The sequence below is a fragment of the Chelon labrosus genome, assembly GCF_963514085.1.
Source record: "Chelon labrosus genome assembly, chromosome: 19".
Lineage (NCBI taxonomy): Eukaryota > Metazoa > Chordata > Actinopteri > Mugiliformes > Mugilidae > Chelon > Chelon labrosus.
Window position 1 is genome coordinate 5,583,637 of NC_140352.1, and position 19,033 is coordinate 5,602,669.

The following is a 19,033-nucleotide window of genomic DNA, read 5'->3' on the forward strand; positions in this document are numbered from 1 at the left end:
CATCTCTGCCACCGATGTCACTGTTTCCTATACTTTAGTTTACTCTACTTGTGTGAAGGGAACTCACAAAGTAAGAACTTAATTGCTTGGTGTAACCCTTGTATGACGATAAACTTCTCGAATCCTGACTCCAAGGCGTACACAGACTGGAAGTCAGACCAAATCTCGGTTTAAATACTTTGCTTTAAACCAAAGTGTGGATTTCTCTGATTTATTTCAACGCTCAACATCTGGAGAATAGAATCCATTCACAGCCATGTTGCACCAGATGTGAAGTGTTTGTCTTTTCCTCCAGCTGTGACCTCACATACTCCCACTCCTCTGCCTCCACTACTCCAGTGTCCGGGCTTTCAATCTCTCCACATCTCTCTGCCTTTTGCCAACAAACCAAACCGGACTCCCCCCTGTTTTTTTTTGTTTTTTGTTTTTTTTTTGTTTTAAGCTGCGTCAAGTCAGACAAACCGAGGCAGTCAGACACCGGAAGTTAAGCCAATGAAGCGTTTTAAATAAAGTATTAGTTTTTATTTATAACGCTTTGATGACTAGACGGAAACATTATTATAATTTATTATAGCTGATCACAGTGAATATGTTTAGATATTTTTATATATATTTATTTATTCATTCATTTTCTCTATTTAGTATTTATGTCTTCGACTACCCTAAAGACTTCTTCACACTTAGAGCATAATGCTTATTCCTCAAAAACAGAACAACAATGTCTATTAAACTTTGATTTTTTTTTACTTTTATTTACTTATTTTACTTGATTATTTTTTATTTTTTTAGCACTTTGTCATTGATATCCTTTTATGGGCATTGTGTCACGACCTGGCTCAGAGGAGGGACAAAATGTGGAGATGACACATGTCAAAATCAAATTTATTGATTAAACTTAAATAAAACATGATCCAAAAACACTCAATACCATGCAAAGTGTGAGAATATGTGAGCCTGTACTGTATGTGCCCATAACAACCACAAAGGAGAGAGAGATTGAGACTGCCCTGCCCCAGTGTTTAGAGGTGAGCAGTCACAGGTGTCAGCAATCAGGGAAAACAAGCCCCTCCCCAGATCCTATCCTAACAGCTACCCTCAACAGGAAGTAGGCCTTGAGGCCCGGGGGGGTCACAATTGTCACTGAACTAGCACTAACAAAACAGACACCTCCCAAAATAGAACAATAGATAGATTAATACTATGTGGACTCATTGACCTGCCCAGTCTTCATGGCCTCCTACCTGAAGGAACAATCCTCCAACCTGCCTGTGATTCCTCTTATATTCTCAAACTGTCATCTAACATCATTAGATTCTACATGTATGCTTTAGTCAGATGTATGTTCATCTCGTTCTTCCTATCCTTTCTCGTCGTCTCTCTCTTTTTCTGTCTCTACCCGGCCGGCCTCAAGCAGACGAGCTTAAGGTTCTGCTCAAGGCTTTTCCTTGCCACCGTCACCTTCAGGCTTGCCCTGGCTGGTTTTAGGCCGAATTTTGTAAAGAGTCTTGAGACTATTTGCTTTTTAAATAAAATGAAATTGAACACTTAAAATTTAAAACTCCTAAATGTTTTATTCTGAAAATCTAAACCGGAACTCGTTAAATGCATCTCTCTTGACACAATCACTTGTTGAACTGGAGCGCACACACGCACAGGAAACCACACATTTTTAGAAAGGACGCGGCTGTGTGGCAGTGAGCAGCGTGTTGTTTTTCATGAAGGTTCTCACCACAAAAATCATCTGAAGCAAAACGATTCTTTAAATTTAGTTTCAGTGATTGTTTTTTTGTTTTTTAAAAGAAACGCCCAAACCGGCAGAACTGTTGCTGTGAACTGAGGAAAAGCTCAAAAGCGCACATCACAAGTGTCACCATGTCTGGCGAAGAGGCTCCAACTCAGCAGCAGCAGCAGCAGCAGCAACCTGAGGAGCAGGAGAAGAAGCCCGATGAACCTCCACCGGCTGCTGCAGATGCGCCGCCGCAGGAGTCGAGCGCCAGCGGCGGCAGCGGCAGCAGCAGCCCCGCAGCCGCCGCTGAGCAGGAGAAGCCCCTCTCCCACCGCGCTCTGGTCCTGACTGGGCACGGGGGCTACGACAAAGTCAAGCTGCAGGTGAAGACGCAGAGCAAGCCGCAGCTGAAGCCGGGAGAGGTCCTGCTGCGCGTCAAGGCGTGCGGGCTCAACTTCGCCGAGCTGCTGGGCAGACAGGGGCTGTACGACCTGCTGCCCGCCCCGCCTGTCACGATGGGAATGGAGGGCTCCGGGGTCATCGAGGCAGTCGGGGAGGAAGTGAAGGACAGGAAAGTGAGTAAAGGCCTCTTTCTCACACACACACACACACACACACACACCCACACATTCTGCGTCTCGCCACCTCTCAAAAGCTTCTCAGTCTTAGCCAAATACGTGCGCGTAATCTTTTCCACACTCCACACCAGATTGTTTCTGTCTCCTCCGTGGACGAGTTCGCCAGATCTTAGCAGTTCATTTAAATTCCTCTCATTCCTCCCTAATCCTAAAGTGGGAAATAAACTTTAATTCTAAGCTTTTGTGACCAGAAGGCCTCAAATGTGCACATCCATCATCACTATGAGGAATCTGTTGATGATCGTCCCTTGCACAGCTACTAAATGAACCCTCCCTGCTCCTCTGAATAGTGTGAGGGTTTGATTCACTGCGTCCTTGAAGTGTTTTGTTTTTTCCTCTTTTACAGTACACTTTATATTTACCGCTAGATAAGAGCTTTGTTAATCTTTAATTCATCAAATCTGGTGATAAAGTACCGCACATCCATTTGTGTGTGCTTTCCTTACATCCATTAGAAGAAAATGGTGCATGTTTCTTGATTTAAATTCACCCAGCTGCAGATTTGAGGCCTGCTCGCTGCAGGTACAGTACAGCCTTTTCCTCCTGTTCCCCAGACGCTCGAGTGTTGACCGGCGCTAATCCGGAGGCCAGAGTCTCTGCTGCTTTTGTGCATTGTACATTTAGCTTTGCAAGGACAAATCCGAAGTGACTCATGTAACAAACAACCTTCACGTCTGTATGCTGCCGTGTAAAGAATCAGAGCAGCAGGTGGTTGTTAACCGGAGTCGCTCGGGTCGTGTTTGTGTACTCTCATGCATATGGAAAGTGGAAAACACTCAAGTCTGAATGGGCAGCAGGAGTTTTAAGCGGTGTCTCTGGGATCGGTCGGTGCACTGCTGGCTGGCTTTGTATGTACACCGATCAGGTATTCCTGGTATTGTGTAGGTCTCCCTTGTGGTGACTCATCAGAGAATGGACATGCGCCTTCTGAGGGTGTCCTGTGGTGTCTGGCAACAGGATGTTGTTAGTGGGGGTGGTTCTTTGAGAGGAAGGGCCTCTGTGGATCATCCCACAGATACTTGATCAGTTTGAGATCTAGTGAATTTAGAGGCCAGGTCAACGCCTTATGCTGTTCTTCATGTTTTTGTGTGTGTGTCTGTGGAGTGTCATTGCTATGGGGTGGGGGTGCCTGGTCTGGTCTAGGTGGGTGCTACATGTCTAAGTAACATCCACACCGATGAATACCAGGTCTAAAAGCTTCCCAGCAGAACATTGAATTGTCAAAAGATTCTTGATGTTATTCACATCTCCTGGCAGTGGTTTTAATGTTCTGGCGGATCGGTGTATATCCCAGCTGCAGATGCCTTCCAGGTAGAAGTGCAGCTATTTTTCTCTTAACCTCCTGTAAATATTTCTGGATGCTGTCACGTCTTCATAAACAGAAGCATCATCTTCGTGCATGAACTGAAGAACTGTAGAAATAAAACACGTGGTTTTTCTTTGTGTGCTCAGTAAATCATCATCGTTATATCTGAGCTACAGAAGCGTATCCTCTGCACAACTCACGTGGTTGTTTAACAACGTTTACGACTATATCTCCTGAATCCTGAAGCAGTCGTCTGAACATCTGGACTGCGGTTGTATTTCTTAATCCAGGCTGCCAAAAAGTGACCTCTGGATAACTTGAACTTCCTTCCACCAGACGCATCTTTTCTCTCACTATTTCACACCACAGCTTCCTTTTTTTTTATGTTGTGTTCTTTCTAAAGCTTCTCCCTGTCATTCAGTGTCATTGTGGAATTTCCCCTCCTCTTACTCCACTCCTCCTTTCATTCCTCCCTCCCATACATCTCTCCCTATTTGGAGACAAAGAATGCAGCGGCTGCGAATCCAAACCAGGGTTAAAACCGAGATTTCTGAGCCGTCTAAGCACGTGAAATTCTGGCCATTAGGTGTAAAATGGAGCTGAGATTCAAGATGGCCGGTTAATGCTAGTGTAAGAATCTGGGTGGGGACCGAGTCAGGGCTCATAGCAGCTGACAATAACAGAAAAGGATGCCTAAGTGTTTTTAGAGAGAGAGAGAGAGAGAGAGAGATCCTTTTTTAATCGGAGCCAGAGCCAGAGAGGCTTCTCCAGATGATGAGTGGAGGGTGTGGCCGTTTCAGAAGACACTCGGGAGGCGGACGGGCCCAAATGTGTTCTGTGGGATCCCGTTACAGCTCGACTCTCCAGACCCTGCATCCTCCATTCACTCTGTCACAGATGTTATTTGATAAGATGACAATCGATGAGTCAGACCTCGGAGGACGGGAGCAGCTGTTTCTGTGCCGGGACCGACCGCCTCCAACGGAAGAAATGAAACATCTGTTTGACTTGGTTCATTTAAACCAGGGGGCCCACATACAGACCAGTCTGATCTGAAGTGGGCCGGACCAGTAACATAATACCATAATAACCTAACAACAGCCCTTTTAGTCCAAAGAAGTCCACAGATCAGGCATAACATTATGACCACCTTCCTAATATTGTGTAGGTCTCCCTTGTGGTGACTCATCAGAGAATGGACATGGGCCTTCTGAGCGTGTCCTGTGGTGTCTGGCAACAGGATGTTATGGGGGGGGGGGGGGGTCTTTGAGGGGAGGGGCCTCTGTGGATCCTGCTGGGGATGGCTGCTGCCATCAAGGAGTGTCATTGCTATGGGGTGGGGGTGTCTGGTCTGGTCTAGGTGGGTGCTACATGTTTAAGTAACATCCAACACCAATGAATGCCAGGTCCAAAAGTTTCCCAGCCGAACACTGAATTGTCACAAGATGGTCAATGTTATTCACTTCTCCTGTCAGTGGTTTTAATGTTGTGGCTGATCAGTGTAGTAGTCTGGTATGATCATAGTTGTAGATGGTCAGTGAATACGCCTCCGACTTATTAACATTTGACAGTTTGTGTCTTTTAACATTTCTTCAGACACACCTTTGAAAACACATGAGTAATAACGTGGACGTTTAGAGATCTGAAAGTCACGACACGCCCCGACCAACAGTCATCTGCATCGGTGGCCCTGCTTCCTCTGATGTGTCCCTGCTCCATTAGTCAGGCTCCTTGTCAGCACTGGAAGAGAAACAGAAGGGAGGAAACGTTGAACATTTCCACGAGGAAACGAATAAACTGATCGTCCTAGCTCCTCAGCTAATACTAGTAGTTCTATCCTTTCGTGCAGGAGCAGGATGTTTGTGCCAGCTGCCTGTTTGGCTGTGGTCTTTGCGGTGCGTTCAGGTGCAACGTTTTGGCCCCGACACAGTCGACCTTCATTACCGGTAGTCGTTTGATGTCGGTGTATCTGTGCCTTCAGAGCATGGTTTCATTTTAATAACAGTTTAAAGTTGAAAGAGGTGAAATGATGTGAAGTAAAGATTAGGATCAGATGAATTCCTCCCCTGCTGATCAGCTGTTTGCTTCCTGTACTATCGTCTTATCTGTCTCTTAAAAAGTCTTGAACATCCATCTGTGGATAAGTTCATTCTTTGATATAAAAGCTGTAGCGTCGCTCTTGGTTTTTGTAAAGCCCGGCTGAAATAAACAGAGGGTTTCCACTGTCCTGCATCCGATTCATCCACTTCATCTTGTGTCAGCTCTCCAGGAACTGAGCTCAGCCTTTTTCAGTTTATTTTTATTTTTATTTTTTTTTTAAATAAAAGTGTTTCACAAGTGCAGGAGTTGAGAAATTTGTATCATGTCCTCTCAAGGGGGAAGTTAAATGAACTCATGAAGACTTATCACTCCTCAGCAGATGCATTTGCGACGTGTTCATGTGTAATTTCTCTTATTGCCTGCACATGTGAGTGTGTGTGTATGTGTGTCATCTGCCTATTGTCATGAGTTGTGTGCTGGAGGAAGTGGGTGTGGCTCCGAGCTCTTGAAGCAGCATTAACAGGAAGCAGTGCAGCGTTCACCATCAGATCTGAGGTCTTTCCTGCAGGCTTCGCTGTCTTTTTGGCGAGTTTCGCAACATGAGTCGATGGTTTTATAGCAGCAGCGCGTCTCTGCGTGATTAAGCAGCGTTTACCCTGAGCCGCCACGTTTGTTGTGATGAGAAGGAGCTCAGACGCACTAACAGGCTTTATGTCATCTTGTTTTTGGCTTGGTTTGTGAGGTTTCCAAGGTTTCGGAGTTGGTAGGGAAAAAAATCAGTGCTGTAAGGAGAAACACATTTAGTTCAGAACTGGAGGAAATTCACGTTCAGGTCTTTAATGATAATATTTAATTCTTAGTGCACAGGCTTAGATTTAGACTTAAATAGACTTTATTGATCCACGAGAGATGTTGCTTGGTCACAGAGGCTCAGTTGCACATAAAAGAGAATAATATTAATAATAAAAAACTCTTGAAAACTGCTAGTAAAAAGAAAAATAGGTGTAAGACAGCTAAAATTCAGCTAAATTAGAAATAAATAAATTAAATTAAATAAAAAATAAATTACTTAAACTGAATTAAATTAGAAAACAATAGATTAAAGTAAATACATAAATAAATTACATTAAATTAAATTAGAAAATGATAAATTAAATTAAATAATTAAATAAATTTAAATAAATTTAAAAAATGGAAAAAAACCAAAATAAAATAAGCAAAAAAAAGAAAATAATAATAAATATATGTATTATTTTATTTCAGTTGAAATTTAGTTGGTTGGTTTTAGCTTCTTAAATGTGGAATAGTCACATCCTCACGGTAGCAACATAGTGTATTTGAGACAAGCTTTTTTACACATTTCTTAAACTTAAAAAAATAGATTAATTAATGTGATGTAATATGAGGTCAGTTACTTTCCAAATATCACTATCTGGCCTGTTCTCAGAGCAGAGCAGAGCAGTGGCATAATTAAAGGCCCGGGTGTCATTCGACTGACGGGGCACAACAGACGACTTCCTGCTGCCTTGACCTCAATTTGCCATTTCTTGTCAACGGATGTGTGGGAGGAGGAGAACAGGTGTCTAATACTAAAGGCAATAAAAGATTAATTCGCTCCATTTTCTTATTATTTACACACCTGATCCCGGTCTGGCTTTACGGCGTCGAGTTCAGACTTACAAGGACAGGTGAGATTTAGATTTGGCTGCATGTGACTCCTTCCTCCGCAAAATAATGGAGGTGAATGGAGAGACTGTGGATGAACTTGAGCATAGAAAGTCAGAAAGTCACAGTTTTTGTGCAGTAAAGTGTCTCAACATCTTCATGATGGATCGGCACAGAATCTGGCTCAGGCATTAATCCGAGATTATTGATCCTAATGACTTTGGTGATCTTAGTTTTGATGTTGCTGCTCATCCTCGGAGGGGTGAAGGAGGGGGCTGGAGCCTGTCCCAGCTATCACAATGCTAATCCCTGGAGAGGTCGCCAGTTTGTCCCAGGGCTGACACAGAAAGAAAAACAACCACTCACATGCACAACTATTGTACGGCCAAACAACGATTATTTTTTTTGAAATATGGAAGGAAGTCAGAGCAAATGTGGGACAAAACCCACAGGAAGAACAAGCAAACTCTAAGAAGCCAGACACGATTTGGTTGAATTAACCCTTTAAACTTGTAAAGAATGTGTCAAGATCTCTGCAGGAATTAAATAGTTCTGCTTTCCTACGTGTCACAACTCTCCTTCTTTGCTCCTTCAGGTCGGCGATCGCGTAATCGCGTTGACACGCAGCGGCATGTGGCAGGAAGTGGTCGTCGTGGCCGCTGACCACACATTCCCCATGCCCGACGAGATGAGCTTTGAGGAAGGAGCTGCTCTGCCCATTAACTACTTGACCGCCTACATGATGCTGTTTGATATGGCCAATCTCAGGCCGGGAAAAAGTGTCCTTGTACACATGGCAGCAGGTAAGACAAAGAGATGCAGCACATATTCAATAATGATCCATTCACTTCCACATTTAAGGCGCTTTTTAGAGTACTGCAGGATATGTTTACGAGTCATACAAATGTTTGTATCTCCAAACCTCCTCAGTTAACCTTTCCTCCATGTGTTCCATCTTTATTGATCCGAAACAATCAATTCGAAAATTGCTGCGATGGTGAAGCAGCAGGAAATACTAAAGAGGAAACACGCTACTGTCAGACGGACCAATCACAGCTCCCGTGGTTACATTTATGGGGAGGTGGACGTCAGTTACGGCGCTGGGGTCTGCGTAGGGTCTGGGCTGTCGCCATAGCTACAGCGTCAACTTAATGCAGAAGTCCTAACCGCCTAAGAGTCCAAATAAAACCTGAGACACAGGTTTATCAGTGTTGCATTATGTATGTAATGCAGCAAATAGTTTCTGCTGTGCATTTAAAGTTCAAACTCATGTGCATGTGAAACTAATAAGCAGTTCATGAAATACACAGATCAGCCACAACATTATGACCACTGACAGGAGAAGTGAATAACATTGAGCATCTTGTGACAATTTAATGTTTTTGCTGGGTAACTTCTGGACCTGGCATTCATTGGTGTGGATGTTACTTAGACATGTAGCACCCACCTAGACCAGACCAGGCACCCCCACCCCATAGCAATGACACTCCTTGATGGCAGCAGCCATCCCCAGCCGGACACACACACCAAAACACTTCAGGAACAACTAAAAAAAACAAAACATGAAGAACAGCACAAGGTGTTGACCTGGCCTCCAAATTCACTAGATCCCAAACTGATCAAGTATCTGTGGGATGATCCACAGAGGACCCTCCCCTCAAAGACCCCCCCACTAGAAGGCCCATGTCCATTCTCTGATGAGTCACGTCTGTTTTGGAGGCACAAAGGAGACCTACACAATATTAGGAAGGTGGTCATAATGTTATGCCTTATGATCGGTGTACAATGATTCACAAAAAAAATGAATTGACAACAAGTCTGACACGTCCAAAATCTAGTTAAATACGTTTAATAGTCACTTGTCACACAATTTTTTGTGATTATTTATTTATTGATACAAGGAAGGAAGAGGAAGCAAATGAGACAAGGCAGAAAAAACAAAGTCTAATAGAGCAAAATTATATTTACTTTCTTTTCTCCACCTTAACAAACCAGTTCATACCAACCCTCTAGCCTCTGACATAAAGACAATAAAAGTAAAATAAATTCCCATCCCCCGTAATAACTGAACGGCATACGGCACAAAAATAATTAGACATTTCTGTTCTGCAAAAACTCTGCAAGTAAGCTTCCTTTTAGCCACTGAGATGCCTGCTAACAAGAAACATATCTAATTTTCACCATTTTTCCTTGTTACTGAACTAAAATAATTAGAAGTGCAGCCTCAGACTAGATCAGAGGAGCCCCTGATGTTGTGTGGAAGTCTCTCCAGTGGCTTAATCCTACTGTCGGTAACAGACTTCTCCTCCTGTCCCCTGGGCAACATGTGAGGAGTCGCACGGCGCGTTCTCCTCAGGTCGCTAATCACTTCTCTGGATGCGGCCGCATTTTTGTTCTGAAAAATCACACCAGCCCGAGAGACGGGGCGGGGGTCAGAGGTGAGGATGGTGCGAGCGTGTGTCCTGGTCTCGTGGCGGCTTCTTCATAATATGGCAACCTGGATCATTGTCAAACACGGTTGCTTTGGCAACACCTGACATTTCAAACAGGGAGTCCAAACACCGTAACAAGCAAACATGTCAGAGGGCTGTTAGTTTACACCAGAACCTCATCGGCGTTACACTAATCCCTGCAGGAAGGTAACGATTGAGACTCATCTAAATATGCTCGGAGGGAAGGTGTGTTTAAGTCGTAGTCGACAAATGGACCCTGACTATAATTTTTAATAGTTTTAATCCTGTAAATATGTCTTGGTTTTAAATCTGATGCATGAACAGAGTGATGTTGTTGTCTGAGAAAAGGCAAAAAATGATTTCACACACTGTGAAAAACAAAGATAAGGTGTATTTGTTGTGGTTAGTGGGGGCTTTGACCTTTTTACTAGTCATGCTGCTATAGTGCGAGAACATAATGTCATCAGTTTAAGATCCAGCTTTCAGATGTACTATAGCGTGATCTTGTTCATCAGCAGCAGGCCCGGCTGTGGTGTAATGGTTTAGATTTTAAATTTTTTCAGCAGCAAGAAAGCAATTAATCTGCAGATGAAGAAGATCAAGTTTGATCAAAAGCTCTGTAAAAGCTGAACGTCTGTTTGCACATTCAAAATAGTCTTCATGTCAGTGTTCCTCCATCCATATTATTGCACCTTATCGTTTATCCCTCCTATGTATATAGTGTATTTTTACTTTTATTTTATTTTATTTTATTTTATTTTAATTTATTGTTATTTATTTTAATTTAATTTAATTTAATTTAATTAATTTAATTTAATTTTTATTTTATATGTATTTTATTTCTTTATTATTATTTAATTTATTTTGTTTAACTATTTTACACCTATTTTTCTTTTTACTAGTGGTTTTCAAGAGTGTTTTGAACCTTGTAGTTTGATGGTTTTGTACATAGATGCTGCCAAGGTCATTAATGAACCCTGACTCTTCTAACTCTTCTAAAACGTCCCTTAAAATAAATAAAAATCACCACTTCCTTATTTAGAAAAAGAAAAGCATTAACCTTTTAGGTTTTTGTCGCTATATCCTAAACACAATATGCAGAGCTGGGAGACTCTGTGTCCAAAATTATGAAAGTTGTGCTTGAAAATAAAAAAGCATTTAGATTTTGTGAAAACAGTATATTAAAAAAAAACAGTAGGCAGGAAAATATCGTCTAAATCTAAATAAATTAGAGTGGGATATAAATATAAACTGTGGAATAGAGAATATCACCTATGAAATATACAGATATGTGTACAGTGTTGAATATTTCAAAATAAAAGCCTGATTTGTAGTCAAAAGTCGCATCAGAACCTAAAGGGGCGTATAATTATTTGCTACACTGGTTCTTTTAATCATCTGTGTTGGAGTTATTTGCTTTGATAGCTTTTTCCTCTTCATTTATTTTACCTGAATTCCAGATTAAACATGTAAAAGATGTAAATACCTCAGTGTACGACGAGCACTCAGAGTCCAAGTGCACAGATCAGTTGCTGTCATCCATCGTCTCAGCCTCCACCGTCGCGGTCAACTGCTCCTCTGCTCCTCTGCACCTCCCCCTCTCAAGGTTCCCCTGGTCAGCGCTGAGTGGGTGGATGGTTGCCAGCTGACCTGTATAAGTCAGCCGCTCCAGGGCCGGGGTGAAGAGGAGGGCAGCGCCGATTATTGGTGTACTTGCACGTCCAACGTAGAGACCGTGAAGCACCTCCTTCTATTTCAGCCTCCTCCGTCTTCTGAGCTTTCAGCCGTCATGAAATCACATCTGTAGCCTCTGTGGAAGTGGGCGTGTTGTCACGACGATTACCGTTAGAAATGAAGCTGACCCTGAGCGCGCCACATTTTATTTTTGATCCAACAAAGCGCTTCTAACCCTTTGAAAATGGGTGAAAGGGCAGAATACACACTGTCACACATGCAGTATATTGTACAGTGAGCAGCCATAAAATAATGACCACCTGTCTAGTAGTGCATGAACTCCACTAGACCTCTGAAGGTGCAGATCCTTTTAAGGAATCCTAAGGTGCAAGGTGGTGCCTCCGTTGATCTGACTCGAATTAATTTGGAGGCCAGGGCAACACCTTGAACCACAGACTGTATATAAATATGGACAATGCATCCCCACTTCCTTGCATTGGTCAAACTGATGCTATTTTGCCATTATGTCACATCCTGTTTCTATAGCATCAAATAACTCACTAAAATTAAAATTATCCAACAAACTGACACTTGAACATGCATCAACGTTATATTAACTACCTGAAATGACAGAAACCATCCTTGAAAAAAAATGTATTTCACGTGTATTTTTAGTGTTTTAGTTTGTCCCAAGTCCCGCCCACTAATATTAAGGGGGTGGAGCTTATGACCTATACTGCAGCCAGCCACCAGGGGGAGCTCTGCTTGCTTTGGCTTTGGTTATCCTGCTGAAAGAAGCTGCTAGCGTTGTGGCTGGATATATCCAAACATACTGGATGTCTTTGGAAAGTCTGGGCTCTTTGTAGCTGTCAATATAATAGTGTTTAATTGCAGAGCATGAAATTCAGCTTTTCATTTAAGAGATACGTCTACTCAGATGTCACTGTTAGAAGATTTGAGGTTTAAACTGATCACTTTACTTGCCAGGTTAAATATTGGAGTTAAACAGAGCGCTGTTGATACTCCTGTCAAATATTAACAGAATGTTTTTGTGTCAGGTTTCTACAAGAAGACGAGACAAAAACATTAACATTTATAATAAGTAGTCGTAAATTCATGGCTTATGTCCCACACATTAACAAATGTAGAAATGTTAACTGGAACCTTTATTAGATTCTCAGATCATTCCAGCAGAAACGTGATATTTTCATCACATTTGCGTTCAACAAATGGTGTTAAATAACTATTAATTCACTATATCCTCCTTAAAGAAAGCACATTCATTAAAGCAGGTACGTGTGATCCAGGAAGTAGCTTTATCCTGTCACATCTAACTCAACATTTAAAACCAGCGTAGTCTGATTTCTTCATGACCACACTGGGGTTGAAGAGTCCCCCTGCTGCTGCTGCTGCTGCTGCTGCTGCTGCTGCTGCTGCTGCTGCTGCTGCTGCTGCTGCTGCTGTTGCTGCTGCTGTTGTTGATGCTGTTCTCACGCCTGCTTGTTCTGCTGTTTGCACATCTGTAGGTGGTGTGGGTATCGCTGCGACCCAGCTGTGTAAGACTGTGCAGGATGTGACTGTTTTTGGCACGGCGTCGGCTTCCAAACACGAGACCATTGCCCAAGGCGGTGTAACTCACCCCATCGACTACCGCACCAAAGACTACGCTGAGGAAATCCGTAAAATCAGCCCGAAAGGTGAATAACAAAAGATAATTTTGTCGACTTATTCTGCTGTTAACGTTGTCTTTCTTTCCTGGCCTTTTATTGAGACTGTTTTTTATTTTATTCTGCAGGAGTGGACATCGTCCTTGATCCACTCGGTGGCTCCGACACCCAGAAAGGCTTCAGTTTGTTGAAACCTCTGGGCATGCTTGTAGCCTTTGGTGAGACAAAAACAGAAAAAAGAGCTTTGTTTTAATTACAATTTGAGCAACAGTCTTAAAAAATAGATTATAGTCTCCAAACTCTGCAGGTTTTCAATATTTTCTGCTCCACTCCAGGTATGGCCAATTGTGTAACAGGCCAGAAGAAGAACCTGCTGGCCATGGCAAAGATCTGGTACAACCAGCTCTCGCTCAACACCATGAAACTGATGCAGGCCAACAAAGCCATCTCCGGCTTCCACCTGGGCTACATCGATGACGAGGAGCTGCTCGGCAGGACTATGTCGAAGCTGCTGGAGCTCTACAGGCAGGGAAAGATCAAGCCCTGCATCGACTCCCGCTATCACTTTGAGGAGGTTAGTTTGATCGTGTTTGTTGCTATCTGCAAATCTCCTCTGTTTATGCGCTCTCAGCGCGCTCAGTGACGCGTGCTGAACGGTTTAACCACCGCGGGAGTAAAGGCAGCAGCTCCACTGAAGCTTCTCCTGCGTCGCGTCTGAATCTGAAGACGGCTCCTCCCGGTGTTCTCCTCTTCTCCATCAATCACATAAAACGGTAGACCGGCAAACCCCATCAGATAAGATGGTACTTAACGGCCGTTGCTAGGTGACGGTCTAAATTGTTGCCGTGGCATCGATACTAGTGGGAATATGCGTGTCTTGAGTTTCCCTGGCTGGCTTCTGCATTAGGCAGGAGCATGATGCACGACTGCGCTGGCTGTGTTTGTGAGGAGGAAACAGACAATGAGCGAGATAGGAAATAATAGGGAGTGCAGAGGACTTGTGGCACAGATGCACAGTATAGATGGTTGAGTCTTTATCCATCTTTTTGACTGTAATTATATGTGCTCATGAATCCACAGAAACATTATGCTAATCGAGTGTTTATTTTATGCACCAAGCTCCTATCCTCTAATTCTGTCTCTCTTACTACTCATGCATTGTGTGTCTTGGCATTGACACTATACACCAATCAGCCACAACATTAAAACCACTGACAGGAGAAGTAAATAACATTTAAACCATCTTGTGACAATTCAGTGTTCTGCTGGGAAACTTCTGGACCTGGCATTCATTGGTGTGGATGTTACTTAGACTTGTAGCACCCACCTAGACCAGACCAGGCACCCCCACCCCATAGCAATGACACTCCTTGATGGCAGCAGCCATCTCCAGCAGGATGCAGCCTGACACAGACACACACACAAAAACGCTAGGAACAACTAAAAGAACAGCACAAGGTGTTGACCTGGCCTCCAAATTCACTAGATCCCAAACTGATCAAGTATCTGTTGGATGATCCACAGAGGCCCCTCCCCTCAAAGGCCCCCCACTAACAACATTATGTTGCCAGACACCACAGGACATCCTCAGAAGGCCCATGTCCATTCTCTGACGCTTTATATGTGGATGGAAGCATGTGACACTTGGTTTATTCTGATCAGCAACACCTCAGACCCATGAGGCGCCTGGTTTATTTTGAAACCCCTGACCGAGTACAAAGTGAACATAGTTGAACATGTGGCAGTTAGAAAGCACCGAAACAGAGCTAAAAGAGTATTCAGGTTATGCTATTCAGGTGGACACAAACACGGCTTTACATTTATGTTAATGGTGCTCCATCATGTTTGCTTGATGTGGAAATAATTAACTGAAATGTTAGTCTGACTATAAATAAATGTTGTTTGCTGATTGTCTAAGACTGCTCAAAGGTGATAAAAAAAATAAATCTGTTTCGGTTCAGTTTTTCAACACACACTGTTTTATTTCTTCTTCTGGGTCGAGTGACTCACTGAGTTCACTCTGTTTCAGGATGAAAAATAATCTCTTGTGCACCTCCATTCTGCTCCTCTGCCTCTTCCCAGGTGACCGAAGCCATGAAACGCATGCACGAACGCCAAAACATCGGGAAGGTCATACTCCTTTCCGAACCCAAGAAGATCGAAGAGGAGGCCAAGCCCAACCCCGAGCCGGGAGAAAGCGCGGAGAAGAGCGAAGCGGCCGCGGGCGAGAAGAAAGAAGAGGCCACGGAAGAAGTTAAAGCAGAAAAAGATTGAGTAAGAGTGTTTCTGAGATATTTTCAAGCACTTCCTCAGTGAGTTTCCATGTTGTTCAACTGTTAAAAAAAGAGAAAGTAAACAGAAAAGTAAGGTGCCATGAATTCTTTGTCAGTATTTTTCAAATGTTTATGACGTTTTGTTTGTTTGTTTTGTTGTGCAATATGTCGATAGTGTAGTGTCTTTGATGGGAACACTTGTTCTTGTTTTTCAAAATAAAATGTCACTGTATTCTGCTACGTTACCTGAGGAATGATGCTCTCTGATTATGGACAGCTGTTGAAATTGACTCGTGCAGCTCAGCTACACTTTCAACACAACATCTGTACTGATGATAAACCGGGGCTGGTGTCTATGTTACTTTAAATAGGTAGAGCTGCGGAGCTGGACAACATCCTAGCAAGGGTTTAAAGGTGCAATATGCAAGTTTAATATTCAAAAAGTATCAACAGAAGAGGGCAGCATTTACCAAAATGTTGTGATGTTTGCATATAGCTGTTCGTTAGATACCTTCGCTAGCTGACGAGCTAATTGAGCTAGTCACACGCAGCTATTCTAACTGGACTGAAACACATATCAACTTAGCAAACATTGTCAGTAATGATTTATAATTAGCTATCCTTGCAAGCTAATGCTACATAGCTAACATTAGCTTAAAAAAACTCTAGCCATCAGGTGGAAATCGTCGTTGCTTGTTTTTCTTCTATGTCTACAACTTCTATTTTGTTTTGGTTTCTTGCCGGGAGCAGGTGGTGGTAAACATTCCAGTTCACATTTGTCCTTTAACCACACCTTAGACGAGCAGATTTTCGCCCAGTGTGTGGTTAAAGGACACCTTAGCATGCTAGCTTCAGTAGATATCTTTGTGACACAATACATGGACGTTCTGTTGATAATTTTTGTTTGTTTACTTTAAAAAAACACATATATATTACATATTGCACCTTTAAGCGCAGTTGTTCCAACTGAAGACTACAATCATGTCTTCTCCATCAAGCGTGAAATTTGCTAATAGCACCCCTCCAAATGTGATGGTGAGATCTTTAGTGATTCTGAAAATGTCAACGTATGACATTTGGATACAATTCACAGAAATGGAATTAAAGAAGGACGCAGTAATCTTTTTTTTAAAAAGTAGGAAGTAAAGGCAAGTTTTTGTTTATATCTCAGTGTGCAACGGTCACCCTTAAAATGAAGCACTTCTATTAAAGGTCTAGTGTGTAGAATCACCTCAAAACAATAACTAAATGTGTTATTGTTATCTTGGAATGAGCCATTTATTTCTAAATAAGGAGCAAGTCCTCTTCCTCAAATGGGTAGGCATATTAATTTGGTCACAATCTCCAGTCTCACCACAAGGGGGCAGGAATTCTACACATTGGACCTTTAAAACGTTACTGGCAAGTTCATATGTGATTATTCTGGACACCTTAGACGAGCAGATTCTCGCCCTAGGTGTGGTTAAATGACACCTTAGCATGCTAGCTTCAGTAGATATTTTTGTGACCCAATACATAGACGTTCTGTTGATAATTTTTGTTTGTTTACTTAAAAAAAGAACACATATTGCACCTTTTAAGCGCAGTTGTTCCAACTGAAAACTACAATCATGTCTCCTCCATCAAGCGTGAAATTTGCTAATAGCACCCCTCCAAATGTGATGGTGAGGTCTTAAGTGATACTGAAAATGTCAACATATGATATTTGGATATGATTCACAGAAAGTAGGAAGTAAAGGGAAGTTTTTGTTTATGTTTCAGTGTGCAACGGTCACCCTTAAAATGAAGCACTTCTGTTAAAGGTTCTAGTGTGTAGAATCACCTGAAAACGATGACTAAATGTGTTATTGTTATCTTGGAATGAGCCATTTATTTCTAAATAAGGAGCAAGTCCTCTTCCTCAAATGGTTAGGCATATTAATTTGGTCGCAATCTCCAGCCTCGCCACTAGGGGGCATGGAATTCTACACATTGGACCTTTAAAACCTTACTGGCAAGATCATATGTGATTATTCTAGATGCATTTAAGAGGCTTCATACTAACATTTGATGCTAACAATTTAAAGGTAAAATTTTATACATACAAATGTGTTTTTTTTGTTTTTTTTTGGTCTGTAATCTGAATCCTATCTCAAACCAGGCGAATCCTCTTGCAGATTATCAAGTTGATTAAGTGATTAATATGAAACTAATGAAATAATTTACTCACACAGTGGCATTCTCTATCAGTATAAATATAGCACAGGTGATTATTATTAGTGTGGTTTAATGAAGCACTACCAAAGCGTAAGGATGATTTAAAGTGTCTTTTCATGCAGTTCTCCTCTAATGAATGTTGCTTCACAGTTTGAGTCTCTCTTTGTCAGTTTCAGGAAAGCCCTGGCCTGTGTGTTATTGTTTTCTTTAACTGTGGTATTTTCCCTCATGTATTAGTGCCAAATTTGAAGCCAGCTTTCACCACTGCCGCCAAGTCAACTGTGAATAACAATTAGGGGGACTTCCCTTCCTTTGCAGTCACCCTTGGGTTTTCCTCCAAAGAATGTCACGCTGAACTTAAGCTGGTAAAACCATTTGAGGGCAGCTTTTCACGCCTTCATTTTGTCCTGTGGTGTAGCTGCTTTCTCATTACAGTAATCAGAGGCAAGTTTACAGAACTACAATATGTGTGATTCCTCTTCTATAAACAAGGACGAGCTCCTGAAGTTTCGCCCAGCTTGTCTTAATCATGCTTTTATTGTTATGACCTGTCTGTGCTCAATACACATTTGCTTTGAAACACCCACAGAGTGATTGTAATTTCTTCACAGTGGAGATTTCTAGGTTTTTTCTGTTGCTCGCATGTGTTTCTTCGAATGGTTGACCTGACTTGCAGGGTTCTGGGCTCGGCGGCCCCAGATGTTTTGTCCAGATGTGGGTGTAATTCAATGCTGTGACGCAGAAGATGCAAGCGAAGCACAAGAGGAAGAGTTTTTCCTCCGTCCTCACTCAACCCGGCTCCTCGCATTCCTCTCTCCACCCTCTCTGTCTTGCTTTCTGTCTCTCTCTCTCCGGAGCTGAACTCTCATTTCGCCCCTCTAACTCTCTCTGCAGCAACATAATGTGTGTTGGTTTGATTTCCAGATAATGTTTTACGTTATTTACATTTTTATTATTATTATTTCTTGTAGCCGTTCTCACTGCAAGTATTGTTAAGTTCAGCCCGAGTTCCCCCTTCTCCTTGTTTGAAGTAAGATCTGATGTGGATTTTGAGTGGGAACTGGAGCCTCATTGTGATTTATGTGAAGTTCATTTTGTTGCAAAGCTCCCAGTGGGAGTTTATGTAAGAGCCTTTCAGGCTTTCTCTTGGGCGGTGCTCTTCTAATTTGCTCTCACTTCATATCTTCTGAATTATGCACATTTTGAAGGACTTTTAGTATAAGCATGGTGAGACTTTTAGTACTCTAATTCCTTTTTTGGATATGTTCAAGGCGACTGACTGCTGAAAACAGTCAGCAGTAAAGCAGCTAAACTACATTGTGCTTTTAAGAACCAAACCCTTTGTTATCCATCACACATTTTGACAACAATATGCACAAAATCATGTGGAAGTCA

At 42.3% G+C, this 19,033-nt stretch overlaps 1 protein-coding gene across 1 annotated transcript; it reads left to right on the top strand.

Moving 5' to 3' along the window:
* Positions 1–1,661: 1,661 nt before the first annotated feature.
* LOC311504395 (synaptic vesicle membrane protein VAT-1 homolog) lies at positions 1,662–18,220 on the top strand. The gene is made up of 6 exons (XM_084567434.1): positions 1,662–2,301; positions 7,971–8,178; positions 13,029–13,199; positions 13,298–13,387; positions 13,505–13,743; positions 15,252–18,220. The coding sequence occupies exons 1-6, from the start codon at positions 1,873–1,875 to the stop codon at positions 15,441–15,443; spliced, it is 1,329 nt and encodes a 442-aa protein (XP_084423560.1). The 5' UTR covers positions 1,662–1,872; the 3' UTR covers positions 15,444–18,220.
* The last annotated feature ends 813 nt before the right edge of the window (positions 18,221–19,033 follow it).